This window comes from Aspergillus luchuensis, chromosome 5 (genome assembly GCF_016861625.1).
Source record: "Aspergillus luchuensis IFO 4308 DNA, chromosome 5, nearly complete sequence".
NCBI classification, from domain to species: domain Eukaryota; kingdom Fungi; phylum Ascomycota; class Eurotiomycetes; order Eurotiales; family Aspergillaceae; genus Aspergillus; species Aspergillus luchuensis.
This window is the reverse complement of record NC_054853.1, coordinates 3,996,995-4,016,397: the sequence shown is the minus strand read 5'-3', so window position 1 is coordinate 4,016,397 and position 19,403 is coordinate 3,996,995. Positions and strand designations below refer to the sequence as shown.

General features: G+C 50.1%; 8 protein-coding genes across 8 annotated transcripts; 1 reads left to right on the top strand and 7 right to left on the bottom strand.

The window, feature by feature from the left end:
* Positions 1 to 397: 397 nt before the first annotated feature.
* Positions 398 to 1,948, bottom strand: AKAW2_51313S (FMN-dependent alpha-hydroxy acid dehydrogenase; the record flags this gene model as incomplete). The annotated part of the gene is made up of 3 exons (XM_041691229.1): positions 398 to 740; positions 793 to 1,010; positions 1,058 to 1,948. 3 exons carry the CDS (start codon positions 1,946 to 1,948, stop codon positions 398 to 400), a joined length of 1,452 nt encoding a protein of 483 aa, XP_041544734.1.
* A 242-nt stretch (positions 1,949 to 2,190) lies between these two features.
* Positions 2,191 to 3,954, top strand: AKAW2_51312A (uncharacterized protein; the record flags this gene model as incomplete). The annotated part of the gene is made up of 5 exons (XM_041691228.1): positions 2,191 to 2,409; positions 2,454 to 2,664; positions 2,712 to 2,778; positions 2,825 to 3,288; positions 3,368 to 3,954. The coding sequence occupies 5 exons, from the start codon at positions 2,191 to 2,193 to the stop codon at positions 3,952 to 3,954; spliced, it is 1,548 nt and encodes a 515-aa protein (XP_041544733.1).
* A 1,840-nt stretch (positions 3,955 to 5,794) lies between these two features.
* Positions 5,795 to 6,731, bottom strand: AKAW2_51311S (pyrroline-5-carboxylate reductase family protein; the record flags this gene model as incomplete). Its single annotated transcript, XM_041691227.1, has 2 exons — positions 5,795 to 6,099; positions 6,176 to 6,731. The coding sequence occupies 2 exons, from the start codon at positions 6,729 to 6,731 to the stop codon at positions 5,795 to 5,797; spliced, it is 861 nt and encodes a 286-aa protein (XP_041544732.1).
* Positions 6,732 to 7,721: 990 nt separating this feature from the next.
* On the bottom strand, positions 7,722 to 9,177 carry AKAW2_51310S (uncharacterized protein; the record flags this gene model as incomplete). Its single annotated transcript, XM_041691226.1, has 2 exons — positions 7,722 to 8,070; positions 8,153 to 9,177. The coding sequence occupies 2 exons, from the start codon at positions 9,175 to 9,177 to the stop codon at positions 7,722 to 7,724; spliced, it is 1,374 nt and encodes a 457-aa protein (XP_041544731.1).
* Positions 9,178 to 10,915: 1,738 nt separating this feature from the next.
* On the bottom strand, positions 10,916 to 12,173 carry AKAW2_51309S (uncharacterized protein; the record flags this gene model as incomplete). The annotated part of the gene is made up of 2 exons (XM_041691225.1): positions 10,916 to 12,088; positions 12,138 to 12,173. The coding sequence occupies 2 exons, from the start codon at positions 12,171 to 12,173 to the stop codon at positions 10,916 to 10,918; spliced, it is 1,209 nt and encodes a 402-aa protein (XP_041544730.1).
* An 829-nt stretch (positions 12,174 to 13,002) lies between these two features.
* AKAW2_51308S (uncharacterized protein) lies at positions 13,003 to 14,622 on the bottom strand (the record flags this gene model as incomplete). Its single annotated transcript, XM_041691223.1, has 1 exon — positions 13,003 to 14,622. The coding sequence occupies one exon, from the start codon at positions 14,620 to 14,622 to the stop codon at positions 13,003 to 13,005; it is 1,620 nt and encodes a 539-aa protein (XP_041544729.1).
* Positions 14,623 to 16,662: 2,040 nt separating this feature from the next.
* On the bottom strand, positions 16,663 to 17,568 carry AKAW2_51307S (uncharacterized protein; the record flags this gene model as incomplete). The annotated part of the gene is made up of 3 exons (XM_041691222.1): positions 16,663 to 17,106; positions 17,181 to 17,393; positions 17,452 to 17,568. The coding sequence occupies 3 exons, from the start codon at positions 17,566 to 17,568 to the stop codon at positions 16,663 to 16,665; spliced, it is 774 nt and encodes a 257-aa protein (XP_041544728.1).
* A 511-nt stretch (positions 17,569 to 18,079) lies between these two features.
* On the bottom strand, positions 18,080 to 19,073 carry AKAW2_51306S (uncharacterized protein; the record flags this gene model as incomplete). The annotated part of the gene is made up of 3 exons (XM_041691221.1): positions 18,080 to 18,575; positions 18,623 to 18,844; positions 18,898 to 19,073. 3 exons carry the CDS (start codon positions 19,071 to 19,073, stop codon positions 18,080 to 18,082), a joined length of 894 nt encoding a protein of 297 aa, XP_041544727.1.
* Positions 19,074 to 19,403: the final 330 nt, after the last annotated feature.

Here is a 19,403-nt window from a genome sequence, read left to right as displayed (position 1 = left end):
ATATTGGAGGTGTGTTAGAAAGAAAGTGAATGAATAGATAATTTTGGAGGGCGTAAGAAGAATGTTGCGAGAGGACAGATGAGGGGGTAAAAGTAGTGCAATGACCAGGTACCGAGTGAAAATTAGCAGGGAGGGGAACTCAGCACAAGCATTGATTGTGACATCCACCAGCCAGATTAATTCCGTGGTGTTCCCGCTATCCGAACGGTTTCGATAAGCCCGTGCCAATTACATGGGGAATAGTGCTTACGCACTAACATGCACTGGTCAGCCCATGCCCCTCTTAACGCCGTTTAGTGCGAACTGGTCTGTATTCCGGTTAAGGCTGTGCCTGGATGTGAACCATACAATGTGAATTGGGGAAATGACCATATCCAGTATTCTACACAACTTCTTTTCACAGTTTCACCGAGCCAACTACATCTCGCTCTAGCCTCATTGAATTCACCAGATGTGGCCCCAATTCTGACAGCTTCGTCACTCCCAGAAATACCATGTTCATCTCGATTTCCTGCCGCAAGATTTGAATAGCCCGACGGTTCCCGTCGGCTCCATAACCTGCTGCCAGACTGAACAGGAAAGGTCGTCCAAGCCCAACAGCAGTTGCTCCTAATGCAAGGGCCTTCAGGACGTCTGTTCCACGTCGAATGCCTCCGTCGATGAAGATTTGCATGTTACTTTGTATAAGGTGTGGTGCGTATCGTCGGATTTCGAGTAAAGTGACAAGTGGAGGTTGAGCGCTGTTGAGTGTGAGCTTATGGAATACGTATTTGGGGCTAGAATTCCACATACGTATCTTGAGACCTTCCACCATGATTGGACAGGACTATTCCCTGTACCCCATGTTGATATGCCAAAACTGCATCTTCCACACATTGGATACCTTTAATCACCACCGGCAAATCGGTAAGTCCACGGATCCATTTGAGAATATCCCAGTCAATATACGGTGAGATGGAGCTGGCCATGGTCTTTGCGACGCCTTGTCCTTTGGCAGAAGAGTCGCGTGCCTTAAGAAGTCAGCTTCGCTCTCGAAAGATCCATAGTACTCTATTACCTGAACCTCAAGATTTAACCTCTCATCCATCTCCCGCTTCCCAACAACAGGGGAGTCGACTGTAATCCAAATTCCACTAGCACCTGCTTTCACAGCTCGCCGGACTGTTTCCTCTGACTTTTGTATATCTTTGTTGACATACACCTGCTGGAAGAGCGGCTGATTGGGGCGAATACCAGCCGCTCGCACAGCATCAATGGACATGCTAGAGCCATTCGCCAGCACCTGCGCCAATCCTTCCTCGCCTGCTGCGGCAGCCATTGCGCATTCTCCGTCCGGGTGTGCGAATTTAGCAATTCCACACGGGCTCATGTAGACTGGCAACGAGACAGACTGGCCCAGAATCGAGGTCGCCGTGTCTACACTGCGAATGCTGCGGAGAATTCGAGGCCGGAAGGACAACCTTTGATAAGCTTCCTGACCTTCGCGTTTGCTGATCTCATCGTCGGCTCCGGAGTAATAATATGCCCATGCGTGAGGGGGAAGATGTTGCTGAGCTACCTTCTCGAAGTCATTCAGATTTATTATACTGCTTAGCGGAGGCGGGGGGTTTTCTTCTACTGTTGCCGATGTCTTGGGAAGAGGTCTGGATGCCTTCGCGAGAGTGTCTGGTTGGACAATGCCTTTGAGTGCCGATTGCGGCAGAGCTTGCGACAGTACGTCTTTATCGTGGACTGAATCGAAGTCTGCCGTACCGTCTTTGCCTGCGCAGCGAAGAATCACCTGTGCGCCACCTGGATGCTCATCGAGGAAATCTGGCGGTGTGAGTAGTTGGCGATGATGGCCGCAATTGGACTTACCGGTGACATCGTAAACAGAACCATGAATAGCTACCCAACACGACTCGCGTGTCGAGTGCTTCTCAACCTCCTCTCGACTCAGTATCGACATTATGCCTTCAATAGTGACTCAATGTCAAGAAGAAAGAACAAATGTCAACTGCGGAGAAAATGGTCTCGCCAAGTCTAACCCCAACCCCGGATTAGCCGGTCAAAATGCGGAGAAATATCCGCTGCGGGTGATGCCGATCCCCCACGCCAACATTGACCCCAGTCTTGGCTTGGGGGTTGTATACATCGGCCCTACGAAGATAGATCTCCTCATCTCATTCCTACTCCGCAAGAGCAGTCACCATGGCCACGGAACACCCAGAAGATGCTCACAAGCGGTCCCCTTCGCATGTCGAGGATATCCATCACCCTGGCAAAGTCAGCCGTGGAGATACGGCACTCGCCCTCCTTGCAGATGGCGGTGAACTGGAATCAGCTGAGCCTGAAGAATTGAAGCAACTAGTGCGCAAGATAGACTGGGTCATCTTACCGTTTCTCTCAGTCTGCTATGCGTTTTACTACGTGAGTGTGCAGATTCCTCGGATGGGATTTTCTGACACGGACAGATTGACAAAACTACACTGTCATACGCAGCCATCTTTGGCATCAAGGAGGATCTGAAATTAACGGGAGAGCAATACTCATGGCTGTCCTCTGTCTTCTACTTTGGCTTCCTTGTCTGGGCGCTGCCTACCAACTTTCTCCTTCAGCGCTTCCCTGTGGGCAAGTACCTAGGCGTGAATATCTTCCTATGGGGATTCTTTCTGATGCTACAGGGTGAGTACACTGCACATTTGAATTTATCGTATGTCTAATAGTAGCAGCTGTGGCAAAGAACTTCACTCAGCTGGCTGTTCTGCGGGTGATATCCGGGGCCGCTGAAGCATGCAGGTAAGTGCTATACAAAGTATGCTAGAAATGGTAGCTAACAACACAGTGATCCCGCCTTCATGCTCATTACCAGCATGTGGTACACGCGACGCGAGCAGCCCATCCGCATCGGAATCTGGTACACGGCGAATGGAGCCGGAATTGCCCTGGGTGGCCTGCTAGGGTATGGAATCGGGCAGATCAATGGTGCCCTCGCCTCCTGGAAGTACGAATTTCTGATCATCGGCGCCCTCTGTGCATTCTGGGGTATACTCATCACAATCTTCCTTCCCGATTCCCCCGTCAATGCCCGTACTTTCTCCACTCGAGAAAGACGACTGACCATCGAGCGACTCCGCGACAACCAAACCGGTGTTGAAAACAAAACCCTCAAGCCGACACAAGTCCTCGAAGCCCTTCTCGATTGGAAAGTCTGGGTATTCCTGCTCCTCGGCCTGTCAGGCAACATTCCCAATGGAGGAATATCTAACTTTGGCACTCTGATTATCCAGGGATTTGGTTTTTCAACCCGTACGTTCCCTCACCTATCCCGGCTTGAATCATACTGTATATATGTTAAGTGTTCGTACCACTAACAACACAATGGCAGTGGTAACAACCCTAATGCAAATCCCCTACGGCGCCTTCACCTCCCTAATGATCATCATCGCCGTCTTCATCAACGACCGCCTCCCCCCCAACAACCGCTGCCTAACCGCCATCTTCTTCCTTCTCCCCAACCTCGCCGGCTCCTTCGGCCTCGCCTTCCTCCCCGCCACTAACCAAGTCGGCCGTCTAATCTGCTATTACCTGACAGGCTCATACAACGCCTCCTTCGTGCTGATCCTGTCTATCCTAACGGGAAATATCGCAGGCCATACAAAGAAGGTTGTCACCAATGCGATGATCTTCCTCGGCGTGTGTGCGGGTAACATTGCGGGACCGTTCTTCTATCGCTCTGAGCAGGCGCCGCGGTATACCTTGGGGATTTGGTCCATGGTTGTGGCAAATTTCATTGAAATTGCGTTGATTGGGGTGCTGAGGGTTGTGTTGGCGTGGGAGAATCGGAGGAGGGATAAGATGAGGATCAGGGAGGATGGGGATGGAGTTGGGGTTGGTAGTGGGGACGGGGATGATGTGGTCGCATTTGGGGATCTGACTGATAAGGAGAATTTGAATTTCCGGTATGTTTATTAGGTGGGAGAAACACCAGTGGGATCTTGGTATGTTAGTATGGACAGATACGGGTCTGGTTAAGGGCTTATGGGATTCATGATGGATGAAGAGGAGGGATATGTTTGAAACATGTCATTGACAACTTGTACTTGACGTGAAAGACTATCTTCCTCCACCATGAGGTATGACACCTACGAAACTCGCCGTCTAGTAGGTCCACCAACGTTCAGTAGCTCAAACCTCCTCCCGGCCCGAAAATGAGTAAACCGCGATTGAATAGAAGCCAAGACCTCATAGTCACGTCTATATGAACCAGCCGCAATCCACGTAAACAGGTACCAACGCCATCGGGCAAACAAACCCCAAGTCTGAGATACGATAAAATTATACATGGACGCATACTCAAAGTAAACAGGATAAAACCCCGTAAGATCCCAATCAAGCAGCCAAAGCTCCCCAGTGGGCGAGAGAAGAAGATTCCGCGGCGCCAGATCATGATGTGTCAAGACGAATGGACCCATAGCAGAAGGAATGTATGTAATACCAGTGAGGATTTCACCTCGCTTTCCGGTTTCTATTGCCGTTCTCATGCCTCTGAAGTTACCCCAGAAGTGGAGAAAGCGAGAGAGCTCGGGTGGTCCGGAGCGTGGTGGGAGGCTGTATAGGTCATCTAGCCAGAAGGATGTGCATTGGCCGGTTGCGAGGGATCCGATGGTGGGTGAGGTTATTGATCTGAGGGTTTTTATGATGCGACGGAGTTGGAGAGCTCACTTTATTGTTAGGAGCCATCCTAGGCTTGTCCAGATATCTTCTAGTGTTGACCCCTCAATTCGGTCCATGATGCTGTATACGTTCCGGTCGCTAGTGACTATCCTTCGTATTGTAGGGCAGGGTATCCCTAAGCTATGAGCTAGCTCGGCGGCTTCTGTTGAATCCTCTGCTTCGGATAGGTTGAAATAGGACTTGGAGATATATTTTGGAGAGAGGGAGGATACTCGACTCATTAGAAAGGAGTCTGCAGGAGGTGAGGAAGCGATGTGCTGGATGAGTCCTGCATCGGAGTAGCTTTGAAGTAGGTCATCGCGGGATTCTGTATCCATTTTACAAAGTGTAACTAAAGCACGAATAAAGAAGAGAGATGAATCCAGGGAGTACTATAGCGATAAGGTTCAGGAACGCGGAGTCTATAATAGGCTTAGTGTGACGGGTGGAGACCGTCCGGCCTCAGGCCTGACTGCGGAAGTCGAAGCTAGTTTGGAGCTAGAGACATATCTGATCAGGTCTATCAGTAGAACCTGTGTTGGGAGAAGCCACCAGCTGGGCTTTCCACCGTATCCTGTCCGGCGAGACCAATGTCAAGGGATACCTGCTCATGCAATTCCTGTATGCCCAGATTGTGACACCCCTAAAAGGTCGGAACAAAGAACTAGCCGCAGAGACATACAAATCAACGACAAAGCCAGACAGACTGTGCGTAGCGGTTTTGAAACAGCGTATGCTGTCCAAGCTAGATCAGGAGTATGAACTAGAGCTGGTGTCACTGGGGACACCGGTGGAAAGTGGGGATGATGAGTTCATAGTAAGTTTTAGCTGGATTCTTTAATGGATGAATAGAAGTTGACTCCTACACAGGGAAGTTCTGACCTATTCGCGTTAGGCGAACCTGAGTCTATGGATGGACTGTCGTACGATGTCATTATGGGATTATTGTAATGCCCTGCACAACATGCAGAAATGGCCTAGCAATATGTATCCTACAACCCGTTGCGTGATACTTACACGCCATCATGGCACGAACTAGACCGAGAACGGCATTGCTATCGTCTCACATACACCAATACCTCATGGCAAATATCATACATTACTGCTTCCCCAAGCTCTCACCCAACTCCGCAGCTCTATCCGTGGCCGCCTTAACCGCCTGATCCACGATATCCGCAAAGTTCAGCTTCTCAAAAGTCTGCAATGCGGCATACGTCGTGCCATTCGGGCTAGTAACGTTCTTCCTCAGCTGAGCAGGCTCATCATCCGACTCAACCAGCATCTTTCCAGCACCGAGACAAGTCTGCGCGGCCAGCCTCGTAGCCTGCTCCTTAGTCAAACCCAGAGCCGTCGCACTAGCAACCAGATGCTCAACCATAGCGAAGAAATACGCCGGACCGGATCCTATCACAACAACAATTAGTCACCAACCCCTTCCAGAAACAAACAATAGACATAGAGTGAAAGAGCAAAAACATACCAGACAACCCCGTAACCACATCCAACAACTCCTCCCTATCCACCCACTCCGTAACCCGACTAACACTCGCCAACAACGCCTCCACCAACCCCTTATCCTCCTTGCCAACCTCCACTCCAGCAAACGCACCACTCGCCCCCTCCGTCACCAACGCCGGCGTATTCGGCATAACCCTCACCACCGGCGCCACCTTCCCACCCTCAACACTCAACCACTTCTGCAAACTCTCCAACGTAATTCCCGCCGCAATGCTCACCACAATCGGGAACTTGGCTCTCGCTGTAGCCGTCCATTCCTGACGGAGTTCCTCGCACACCGTCTTCGCGACTTGCGGCTTCACGGCCAGAATGACGACGTCCGCAGAGGACGCGGCCTCGGTGTTAGAGGTCGTGACGTTCACGCCTAGCGCGGCGATCTTGTTCCGGTTCACTTCCCAGGGCTCGGAGACGTGGATGTTGCTCGCGGGGACGGATTGGCGGAGTAGTCCCGAGATGATGGCCGAGGCCATGTTGCCGCCGCCGAGGAAGGCGAGGGTGCTGGTTTGGAGGGTGGGCATTTTGTTTGTTTTTTTCTTTTTGCCGCCGGGGAACGGGTTTGAGGTGTGTATGAAGGGTTGGTTTGTGTGGTGGATGGGTCAATTGAGGGGTGATGGTGATGGTGATGGTGGTTGTAATGGGAGGGGTAGCTCGGTGGGTGAAGGTGCACGTGATGAGATTGCCCCACTAGCTAGCTAGCTTATCGCGGGGTTGATATGATATGATTAGTCATGATGATCTATAACTAGGTTAGATTTGATTATATTATTACTATTTATTCATTTGATAGCTACTATTCACTGGGCTGGAAAATGAGGATCGGGCTCATGATATCTATCATCAAGGTCTCGTCTTCCTTCAAGCGTTCATGTTTCGCAAGCTTTTGTTTTTACCAATTTGACCGGGACCCGCTAGCAATCTAACAAATGGTATGAGCGCCAACCAGGCACTTAGAAGACGACTCCTATGCTTCATTATCCAATCGAATGTGACCTTCTTGTACAACTAGACATGATAATCCATGCTATCATGATCGCCACATAGAAGTGGGATACATCTTTTCTACCCAAAAATTCCGGAAGAGTTTCAGGATGATAGTTTCCTATCCGCGATGGCATCTTGAATTTCGGTTGTCTCGATCTGCGGCGAGCTAGTAGTTACTAGATACTGGCCTGCTTATGGTTGCACAGATCCCGGCGCATTTAGGGGCAATATCGGGTCATTTTTGTGGCCGGTCTCTATGGATAGTATGACATGTATGGGGCTTATGTGATGGCGAGGAAAGAAACAAGTTGTTCTAGTATGAGAAGACGATAAATATTGTCGGTTTACCGAAGAAATACGAAAACTGGGGATGGGCTTTTCTTCTTCCGTTGCTATCTGGAGTAGGTGGTTCCATTAACTAACCGATTTAGTTACTATCATCGAACCTACATGAGACCTGTCTGTCTCATACTGGTACTCTAGTCTAACCCCATTGCTGACTGTGCTCCAACATGGCAACCTGAACCTTATAAATGTACATGTACCGACTTTGTAGCCACGGGTGCAGCCACCGGCTCGGCTTTCTTTTCATTTTCTCGTCTCACGTCGGCACCTTTCCCATCAAAAATACCGGCTATATGCTCGAGGCTATATCCGCGAGTTTCTGGGTAAAAGAAATACGCCGAGAACCAGTATCCGGCCAACACGGCCACGAACACAAAGTAGTATTTCCAGTGGATAGCCGAAAGCGCGATCGGGTTGACAAACGTGTTGAACACCGTGCATCCAATGGCAGACAGCCATACCATACTGAGCCCTTGTGAGCGGAGACTGAAGGGCCAGATTTCACATGGATATGCAGTGAGCATAGGTGTTCTATCAAAAAGCATCAGCTCAGTGATACATTGAGAGAAATGATCGCAATAGTTGGACGATAGTCTATCATGAGATCACCTACAACGCGATATCGTATCCCAAGAAATATATAAACAGGAATGGGATGACTGCAATCCCAACAGACCCCTTGGTACTGCTGGCAAAGGCGCCTGACAAGGCAGTGATGAGGATGAAGGCTACCAGCATGGTGCTGGCCGAGGTTATGAACAAAACCCGCCGACCGACTTTTTCGACCAGCGAGGCGCCAAGCACTGCGAAGAGGACGTTCCAGACCTGCAGGCAGGCCGAAATCAATAACTGATCGCGCGCGTGTGTGATGCCGATAGACGTCAATATCATGGAAAGGTAGTAGGAGACTACCCCGCTGCCCGACAATTGTGCAAATACCCCAAGCGTAATGGTGATGAAGAGCCGATGGCGGTCTCCCGGAGTCTTGATCAAGTTTAGGTACCCGGCCGAAGCAGCCGCGCTGTGCTCCGCTTGGATTATCTCTTGGATATTCTGGACCTCATACACAATAAGAGGCGCAGTAGTATCACCACCAGTGTGCAGCTCAGCTAGAACTGTACGGGCTTTCTCGATACATCCCCTAGATATCAACCATCGAGGACTCTCTGGGATGAACGCAAAACCAGGAACGGCAATGAGAGGAAGGAGCATTTGTAGAAGAACCGGCAATCTCCATGCCCAGGGACCGTCATACGCTTGTGTTGCAAAGGTGGCCCAGGCTGCAACAGCGGCTCCAACGTAATAGCCGACCATGTAGAGTGCACCGAAGACACCACGATGTGCAGGGTAGGCAATCTCACTGAGGAGGATAGGGGCCGTGTTGCTTACCCATCCCATACCACAACCAATCACTGCACGAGACGCAGTGAAGATGTTGGCGGACGACGCAGCCGTACCCATTACGGTTCCAGCTAATAGAAGAATAAGCCCTATCCAGACGCCTACTCGCCGCCCGTATCGATTACACGCCCAGGCAGCAACTGGAGTGCATATCAAAGCCCCTATCCAGTAGACAGCACTTATAAAGCCAAGCCAAGTGCTGGATGGCTTTTCCATGAAGTTAATCCATTCTGGCATAGCCTGCAGGCCATTGACCAAAGAGCCATCGTACCCGCCCGGAGACGCTATGGGTGCTCAGTTATAAAACCATCGAGGCAAATTTGTGGAAAGTAGCGGCATACAGAAAAGGGATAGAACGCCCATGAAGAGACTGATCCTGCGAAGGTGAGGACTGCGCCACCTACTGAAAACTGGCAAAACTGAGCCCAGTTGTTGATCGCTAGATTCTGCCGCCACAGGGGTGCTCATGTTGATACGACGGCAAAGATTAGGCATCCAGTGGTTCTAATCCAGAGAGGCGCTATCGATACCCACTGGATCTTATAGTTACGTCGATGTCCAACGGAGCAAGGAGTCAGGAGAAAAGAGCCGGCAGGATATTTCAGTATGACTTTATGGCGCTGAACAACATGGTGTCATGGTGAACCGTGCCCGAAAATGCCCGACTAAACACCTGGACTGGGAAGGTACGACTGATCGCAGGATTGTCTCATGGAACCCTTGATGGCTGTTGATAGTACCCCAGACGTGGAATAGGCTCTTTCTGGGGTCTACACCGAGGGAAAACACTCCCGCTTCACCTCTGGTGACCACATACCTGCACAGGGTAGTTCTTTCCACGGCCAGACGTGTAGGTTAGCCCGGCAAGGGGGTGTATGCGATCTGTAAGTAATCACGGAATAAATTGCCATTTGCTTTGGATGTAAATTATGCTGTAAACGGTCGGCCATTCGGTTGAATAATGATGTCCCCATCACTTCTGCTGCCGTTGCACCAATGCATGTACCACTAAGGCAACCCACACCGTATGTATTGCCAAATCTCTTAAATCAACTGGGTGTAACTTCTGTTGGGCGCCGGTGTCAATAAACAGTCCAACACCATCAAACTCTGTATCTCCCATGCTGTATGGGGCTGTCTTACTATCATACGGAGCACTACCATCCCCGTTTCCGTTGAAAAGTCTCACAAGCGCTGTGAGGCTCTGTATGTCTCATGCTGAAATCTTGGTTGAAACTGGAAGAGAAGCGGTGAACGAGCCGCTTTACATGATTTCCGCTGGTCTTGACCATTCCGCAAACCGGGGAACATACATCTACTACCACCGCCGGACGTTCTGGGCCTTCGACATCCATGGTAACCAAGGTAACTTGGGGACTGGGGCGCCCCTGCAGAAACGTTTAGAAGAGACCGCAATGACAGGTCTTGCATTCGCTGCGCGCATATCCTCAGATGCACTGCGTTGGGGAAATGTACCACAGGGTAGGGAAAGAGGAATGAAATGGCATATTAGAGATTTGCGGTGGTGAGTAGACTCTGCCTGGACCGTGTCGCTCGGCAACAGGGGTTAGAACGGGCCAGCCCATTCCCCAGCCGATCACGTCTTGATTGAAACAGTAATATAAAAAGTGGAATCATCTCATTACGTCTCACATTCGTCCGATCCTGATAAACTAGTCTCCGACTGAGATTATGAACAATGCTTGCGTCCTTGTTTATAATGACTAGTGAGTCATAGAAGCCTGACCCTGATGGTCACTCCCATCAGCCTGTTAGCTGAAACCTCAATATGATTTCGTGTCTGGTTGCTACCTGAGATGCCTATTCACATCGGTATGCAAATAGCTAGTAATTTACGCTTTAAACACACGTCACTTCATTAGCCGACCTAAGCCGACCCTCTGCTCCAACTCCATCCGTTGCGGCAGATATCCCCTTCCCTATCTCGCCATCAGCAGCCCAGTGCGCAAGGGGGCTACCTAGACCAGCGAGGATCTCTACGCTCCCACGGTTCAAGTCCCAAAGCGACTCGATTCGCATTAACAAAATCCCTAAGCTCATCCAGTCCTTCATAGTCCGCGGAACTCATCGTCTCAAGGGGTTTCGGGTCATCTGGTGGAGGAAGCATCACAGTCAGATGTGCATTTGGCCCGGTGGATGGATACCCGCATGATCCGATAGAAAAGTCTATAAGGTGCGGTAGTTGGCGTAGCTGCGTGAGGACCATGTGCCAGGTGCCAGAATGCAGTTGTACCAAAGACAGTTCGATATGCTTGAGATGATCTTTGCATTGGCCAGTAAGCGCGCGGAAGTGGTCGAACGTAATCAGAACTCGTGCGAGACATAGTGAGGTGAGACGGAGCGCTGGGTTGAAATGAATAGTGTACAAAGGTAGAACGTCTGTACTGCTGATATGGAGAGCTTCTAGATTGGGAGCCAGCTCCACTAATCTAAAGAGATGCGCGGCGTGCAAGTCATTTGGAAAGGCAGCGTATGCAGGGGATATAGGGGTTTTCCAGTATCGCTGTCCCAGCACTTTGGTATACGCAGTGACATGTAAAGCTAGGTATTTCAGGCCGTGCAGTAAATCCTCCATGGGTATGTACAATGGAGAAGATGGGCTGGGAAAAAAGTATCGGAAGTCATGAGCTATGGGGAAGAAGAGTTCAAGCCCTTCTAAATGGGGTAGAACCACAAATCGTAGGGCAGTAACAATTGCTCCAATAGCAGCCTTTTCGTGGTCGCGTGTCCAGGACTCGCCTGAGGCCCTGAATTTGAGAACGCGTAAATCGGACAGTTGAGCAAGACAAGGCGATAACAACCCAGCAAAATCCTGGATTTCCTGGCCGATTATTGAAGGGAAAGAGATGCCCCAGCTGTTGTATCCGGTCTCTAGATGGCGGACATGTGCAGCGTATTTGCTCCGTGAGATTTCAGCAAATTTTTGTAAAGAGCTCCTGCCGCGCACCGAGGAATTGATCGGAGCTACATTGCGTTTAAACAGATGGGGCGACGCGGCAGCACAGAAATTCCGGCTAACCAAGCGTAAGCTCATGAGTTGTGGTCGAGCACCTGGCTCAAGCGTGTAAGGGAACAGATCGCGTAAAGAGTAGTCCGTCTCAATTGTTGCTACTACGTGATCAACGATCTCAGGATTGAGTTAGCACGCAACCTAGTATCACGCACGGGGGTCATACCATGTCGCAGATCTCGACGGGAATTGTCAGTGCCATATTGTAAGTACTGCCGTTGATCTAAGTGATCGTATGAGTAACTTCAGCTTTTTCTGACAGTTGGTCCTCTTCTCGTTGTGCTGCAGTGAGGTCAGAACCCCCTGGTCGAGTTGGGAGAGGGGGTGTAACCAATTAAATCGGCGGCAACCGCGCACAGCAGTAGCGCACTATTTAGACGCCATACCACAGCTTATCAGCCAATAATCATGACCAGTTGCAAAATATTCCATCAGCCTATACCGGCCTTGACCTATCTTTGGTGGCCGGCGAAATGTAATAATGGTTATTGCGTCACTGTTTGATTCACAAGGCAGGCAATCGAAGACTACTGCTAGTTAGGAAGCCAAGTTGGCATTATCTAAACTGACCGTATACTGGGTATGTCGTCAATGGGTTTCGTATATATTCTTAAATTAGGATTGGGAGGAAGTCGGGGTGCGACTGGTGAATTTAGTGACTGGCGTCAAGACGAAGGGTTAAAGATATGGGTTTGATCTAGCTAGATCTCAAGAGATTGCGTCGTTGAGGTGGTGGAAGAGGTCACGCAGGAAGAAGAGGCGAAGGATCATCTGACAGCTGCCTGGCTGCAGTGAATGCCTCACCAACTGGTAATTACTGTCATCTACTACTCAGGCGCAACCTATTTTACTCTGAATATGCTAGCCAGAGGCTTTGGTAACCGGGAAAATAGTTCCACAACAAACTTAATATAAGATTTAGTATATGCTACTGATGAATATATCATACATAGAAGTGTATATTATATACTCTTAGGTCACGTCCCTCTCATAGCAACAAGCGCTGAGAGGGACCTTCAAGATTACTCGAATTACCGGCACTCAAATGCGCTGGTCTCGTTCCAGTTACCTCCAACATACTTGGCCTCCTTAGGGTAGACACAGAGAGGGCGCTGAGCCTGCACACCTTCCGAGGGGGTATCATCGATGAACTTGGTCGCAATCAGCTCATCAGGAGCAATGCCATTCTCGACCCAGGCCATCAGCGCCAGGATGGCATCGTGCTTACGGTCACGGTATCCAGGCACACCCCACACATTGGTGCCGGTCAGACCACCGGGTTGGTTAGCCGAGGCAATGTACCAGGGAGCATCGTGGACGGAGTCCAAACAGTGCTCCATACCGGGGATCAAAAAGAAGCGGTAGAAATCGTCGAGCTTGATGCCGAGGGGGGTGAGCATTTTCTGGACCTGCTTGTAGTAGTAGATGCTGGAGCCGGTGGGGATCTCTCCGTCAGCGAATCCGTGGTAATGAATCAGCTTACCGCCCTTGTTCTTGAAGGGACGGAGATCGAAGTCACCGGCGGTGGCATTGCCAGGATCCAGTTGATCGGACAGCTGAATGGTCGAGAAGTCCAGGTTCTCCCAGGGCCAGTTGGCATCGTTATAGACAAAGTCACGGGGGTAGGCAATACCACTGGGGCTGTCCTGCTCGTCGTCGTCGGTCATGATCATTTGAGCGAACTGGGTTTCAGAACCGTAGGCAAAGCTGGGGAAGACAAAGGAGTCGTTGGTCTCAACCCAGGGGCTGTAAATCTTGTACACAGTGTCAATCTGATCGGCAGTGAAACAGGTCGACTTGTTGGCGGAGGGACCATCACAAAGAAGGGTTTCGGGACGGAAGTCACAGGCATAGCCGTTCATGATGATGTTATCCTTGACACCATCAACTTCGTCGCATTGACGGAGGACTTCAGTGGCCAAAGCATCCACCTGGGTCTCGGTGATGTGGTGGCTGGCATTGTTGGGGAGGTTGTAGGTAGCGAGCTTGAGGTCCCAGTTTTGCTGGTGAGTGGTCCACCAAGCGCAAGCACCAGCAAGAACACCATCGAAGTCGTCGGGGAACATCTGGACGGACTTCAGACCCTGGCGACCGCCAGTAGAGCAACCAGCGTAGTAGGAATAGCTGATATCTTCACTGTAGAAGGCTTCAGTAAGCTCCTTGCCAAAGGCAACGGAGCCGTGGAGTGCACGCCATCCCCAGTCAGTGCGAGTCTCGGGGTTGTTGAGAGCCCAGCCTGCATCGCCAGCCTCGGTCACGGAGGAGTTGTGTCCAGTGTTGGTGGAAACGGTGGCAAAACCGTAGAAGAGACCGGGTGCCATATCGGCAAAGGCGACCATTCCAGTGAAGCCACCATTGCCATAGGCCATGTAGCGCTTGTTCCAGGTGTTGATGGGCAGCCAAAGACCGAATTCGTAGGAAGAGGTAGCAGACGAGCTCACGTTGACATAAACGGCACAATACTCGGGGAGACCGGAGTAGTTGCCCAACGGGCCAACGAAGGTATCGTTGGGTCCATACGGAACTGCGTAGACCAAGGAAGCATTGGAAGAAAGATGGGGAGTGAAGGTTTCAGGAGTACAGCGTGAGGTTGCGATAGCCTGGGTGGCAACCAGGTTAATGGCGCCCGCCAGGAGAAGTGAGAGACGCATCTTGATGATGAAAAGAGTGGAAAGGTTTGATCTGTCTGAGGAAAGTGATCTTCATTCTGTATTTAAGCAGCCGATGGAGCCTGTTCGTCCGCCCTGAGCTACGTTCAGAGAAAGGGAAATAGGCATCCATGATTGAGACTGACGCGGCAGGAGGTTTTTCGAGAAGTGGGACGACTGAGCTGTTGCCAGTATCAAGGCTTCAATGTCTGATGATGTATGGGATGCTTCAGGGGCAAATCATGTCGAATCCACTGGTTGCGCGTTCCTCGTTGTAGTTCCGGGCTACAGAGTGGAGAAGCGACCACCAGATTGGTAGGGCAAAGCTTGATTCTAAAAGCATGCCGGTTGGAGTGGAGGATCATCAAGGCTTACTATTCTAGCGCCCAGGTGAACTCTAGCACTAAAATTCACCATGCACAAAAGGTGGAGTTGTATGATACCACATTTTTAGTGCCCGTATACTTGTTACTTTATAATACGGCACTTATGCACATGGTTGCAGGCTGATGACTCTAAATATGCCACTAATGCACAATGTTGCAGGACGATTGCTCTAATTGAGGCACTTACGCACAGGACTGCATATAAAATGGTTATAAAACTGGGACACATGCAGAGTGTCACATTGTGACTGCTCTGGAAGAGCCACTGTTGCACATGGTTTCAGAACAGAGTGTGCGTAGGTGGGGGTGGTATAGTTAAGCTTATACTAGTTCTTGACCATACAAAACAGGTGGTGGAAGGTGCCTTATCGTACTTTGTAACAAGGCGCAGGCAGCCGGAATTAAGACTTCATTCTAGTTCCATATTCTGTATGGCTTCAGGTGGCTGCAGGTCACTACATTTAGCTGCATGAGATGTTAGACTCAAGTACTCCTAGCAGAATACTCCCAGCAGAAATAAAAATGCTCGGGTCAGCAAAAATCTACATAAGGATGCGGCACTGGCTATGGCCTGGAAGGCTTCGTCATAGTACGAACAGAATCTTTCGCTAGAGGGCTTGATGCGGCAAGAGTAAGCGTAGATCGCGGAGATTGTAGGAGTTAAATTTCTGATAATCAAAACCAAACCAATGGAAATATTGTGCAAGAACATGCAGCAAAGAAGTTGACTCGTAACGGGTGCAGGTGGGAAATGAAGCAGCGGTACACCAGATCGGGTTTAGTCTCCGCAAACTTGCTGATCGAAACAATCTGCACTAGTCCAGACCTGGAAATGTTCTCGAGCTCTGGCCAGACCCTGCTTTTCCTCTTTTGGTAGTAGTCGGCAGTTGTCTGAATTGACCTGGTTTCAAAAATCATCCAGGTGCCGGCTACGCGGCAATATTTCAAGCTAATCTCTGCTCTTACTGCTGTATTATGTGTGGCAAGTGGAGGATGATTTGCTTCATGGGTGTCTCAGAAGGGAATCGTAGTATGCAGGGCAGTTTGTATGTTCTTTTCGTTACTACCATCATACTAGTCGATCTGTACTGGGATACTGACTAAAATGTACTACCCAGGGCATATTTAAAGTAACCTCGAGACGAGAGCTTGATATGGTTATGATGATCTTCATTTCTTCATGCTCCCATATACGCATACCATGCATTTAGACTAATTACTTGTATATCTCTAGGCAGCATCATTCTTTCAGCATTGTACATGACAAACTTGGAGCAAGTAGACTATAAGCTTATCTATATGATACATACATAAAATTAACTGTGTGGGCCTCTTGCTTGATTCAGACGATTCAGAATCTGGATCCACTTCTGAATGTTGCTAGAGAAATGCTGTTTCTTATACGGAATAATCTCTTGCACGTTTAGAATTAATAAGAATATTCTAGGTGTTCGGGATTGTTGATTGTTTAATCTTCCTTTATGTCTATATTATTATTGAAGATATATACATACTATGTTTATGTTTTCTTGTATGCCCTCTTGTTACATGATGACTGAGTATATTTAGTCTCAAAAGCACTTTAAGTCTAACTAACTGTTCTCCAGCTCCGGTCCGTAAGACTGAGCTCTTAACCTCGAAGTTTCCAAAAGGAACTCTACCTCCCCATCCACCCCCCATCAACCAACATCACACTCCCAGAAACATAGCGACTCGCCTTCCCGGCCAAGAACACCGTAACGCCCTTAAAGTCCTCCGCGGTACCCCATCTCCCCGCCGGGATACGTTCAAGTATACTCCTCGCGCGGTCCTGATCATTCAACAATGCCGTATTCATCTCCGTAGCCACATAACCCGGCGCCACCGCATTGACATTGATACCCTTGCTGGCCCACTCATTTGACAATGCTTTTGTGAGTTGCGCTACGCCGCCCTTCGCAGCCGCATACGCAGGAACTGTAATCCCTCCCTGGAATGAGACCAATGAGGCCACGTTAATGATGGAGCCGCGGTGGCCGGTGGCGTCTGGGGTGCGGGTGAGCATGTAGGCGCCGATGTCGCGGCAGAGAGTGAAGATGGTGGTTAGGTTTGTTTGGAGGACCTATGTATCAATTTCATTTGGTTAGTGGACGCGCGGTTTGAAGGATGGGGCAAGAGAGGGACTGGAAGACTGACTTCGTCCCAGTCGCTGTCTGGAAATAGATGGCTGGGATGGCGTCGTTGGATGCCTGCGCAGTTGACTAGAATGCTGATATCGTGGCCGTCGGAGAGGAGGGTAGGTGTGAGTTGTGAGACGGATTCGCGGGAGGAGAGGTCTGCGGTGTAGATGGTTGCTTTGCGGCCGAGGGATTCGATGCGTTGTTTTGTTTCGGTGTTGGAAGTGTCTCTCTATTAAGTATAAGTTAGAGTGTGTGGTTGGTGTACAGTAGATAGTGATGGTGGATACCTGGACGAGGATCACATCGCTGCCGGCTTCGGCCAGGGCAATGGCCATTTGCTGGCCGATGCCACGGGTGCCGCCAGTGACTAGGGCGGTTGTGTTTTCGAGGGAGAAGAGGTCCATTATTTACAGTCAATTGAGTGGAAGTGATTGAGTATGGCTTGTGAACACTATCTTAGTACTATATGAACTATAGCTGGTATATGTATTCGGACCGATATCCGAGGCACCCCCACGCTCTCCGCATTTCCAGACGTCAGGATGCAGATCACCTCCGCATTCACCCCCACATTCTGTCCTACAAGTCTAAGCTATCTACCACTCGCGAATCCCCCCATCGACGCCATAGAATTCCTTCGGTAGCCATGGCTCCGTTTCCCGACTGATTCTACGCACCATCTCCTCGTCGATCTCCACTCCCAGCCCCGCTCCTGTGGGCGCTGGCACATACCCCTCTTCGATGTTGAAAACCGTGGGATTTGTTAGGTAGCTTGTGAGGTCAATGTCACCGGCTTCAACATTGTAATGCATTCCGAGCGACATTTCCTGAATGACGAAGTTCGGAGTCGAGAGGGCGACTTGCATTGAAGCTGCGAGGGCAATTGGACCTGACAAGTCGGTTAACATGCGTGGCTCACGAGATGAAGGATGAGAAGGGGTAGATCTCACCAAGAGGACAGTGCGGCGCAATTGCCACGTCATAAGTCTCCGCCATGGTCGCAATTCTCTTTGTTTCCGAGATTCCACCAGCATGCGCGATATCCGGCTGTAGCACGTCCACTGACGCATCCTCGAGGAACCGCTTCACATCCCACCTAGTATACAAACGCTCTCCAAAGGCGATCGGGATAGTTGTGTGTTGAGAAAGCTGTTTGATAGCTTCTGGGTGCTCAACGAGCAGGGGTTCCTCGATGAACAGAGGACGGTAGGGCTCAAGTGCTTTCGCGAGCTGCTTAGCCATGGGGCGATGGAGACGGCCGTGGAAGTCGAGACCAGCGTCAAGACCGAGAGCCTTGACCTGTTTGATGCGCTCGATACAAGAGTCTAGTACAGATGGCGAGTCAAGCCAGTTCATGTCCTCTGTCGCGTTCATCTTGACGCATTTGAGACCCTGTGCCAGACGTGCCTTGCTGGGGACTATTAGACTTGGAACGCGAACAGTGGGAAGGTGACTTACGCAGCTACTTCAACATCACTGGGTCGATCACCACCAATCCAAGCATAAACCTGCACCTTGTTGCGAACCTTGCCTCCGAGAAGCTGGTACACCGGTACGTTCAACCTCCGACCCTTCAGATCCCACAATGCGATATCAATGCCAGATAAGGCGGACATGAAAACCGGCCCACCGCGATAGAATCCCAGCCGCCAGATAGTTTGCCAGATGTGCTCGATGTCACTACTCCATTAGCGCTAAAACGAGATAAGATCCGAAAAATCGAGGAAGCATACTCAGCCTCATAACCCACAAGCCTTCCAATAATCTCATCCAGTGCCCCCTCCACAGCCTGTGTATGTCCCTCAAGCGTAGCCTCACCCCAACCAAACTTATCTTCGTTGTCCGTCACCTTGACGAAAAGCCAGCGCGGCTTGACGCGAAAGTACTCGATAGACTTGATGGGAGCCATGTTTCTGGACAATTGGAATTAGCAATGAGCTTGCTTTTGCAATGACGCCGTAGCTACTTAACAGACATAGTATTTATGTAGCACCCCCACGCAATACAGCTTCTATATCTCCAACGATAGCAGCTGCAACTACCCCCATACCCCGCGTGGGGGTAGCACAGCTGCTGTAGGCCGTGGGGGGACAGGATGAGGTCGGGAATTTCACATTATTGGTGGATCAATAAATGGCGTGCATATCCGAATCTGCAGGTGCTTGAGCACTGATGGATCGGAAAAGTGGACCGTTTATCCGGGTGGTGCCATGGTTGTCAGGCCAGAATAAGGGATGGA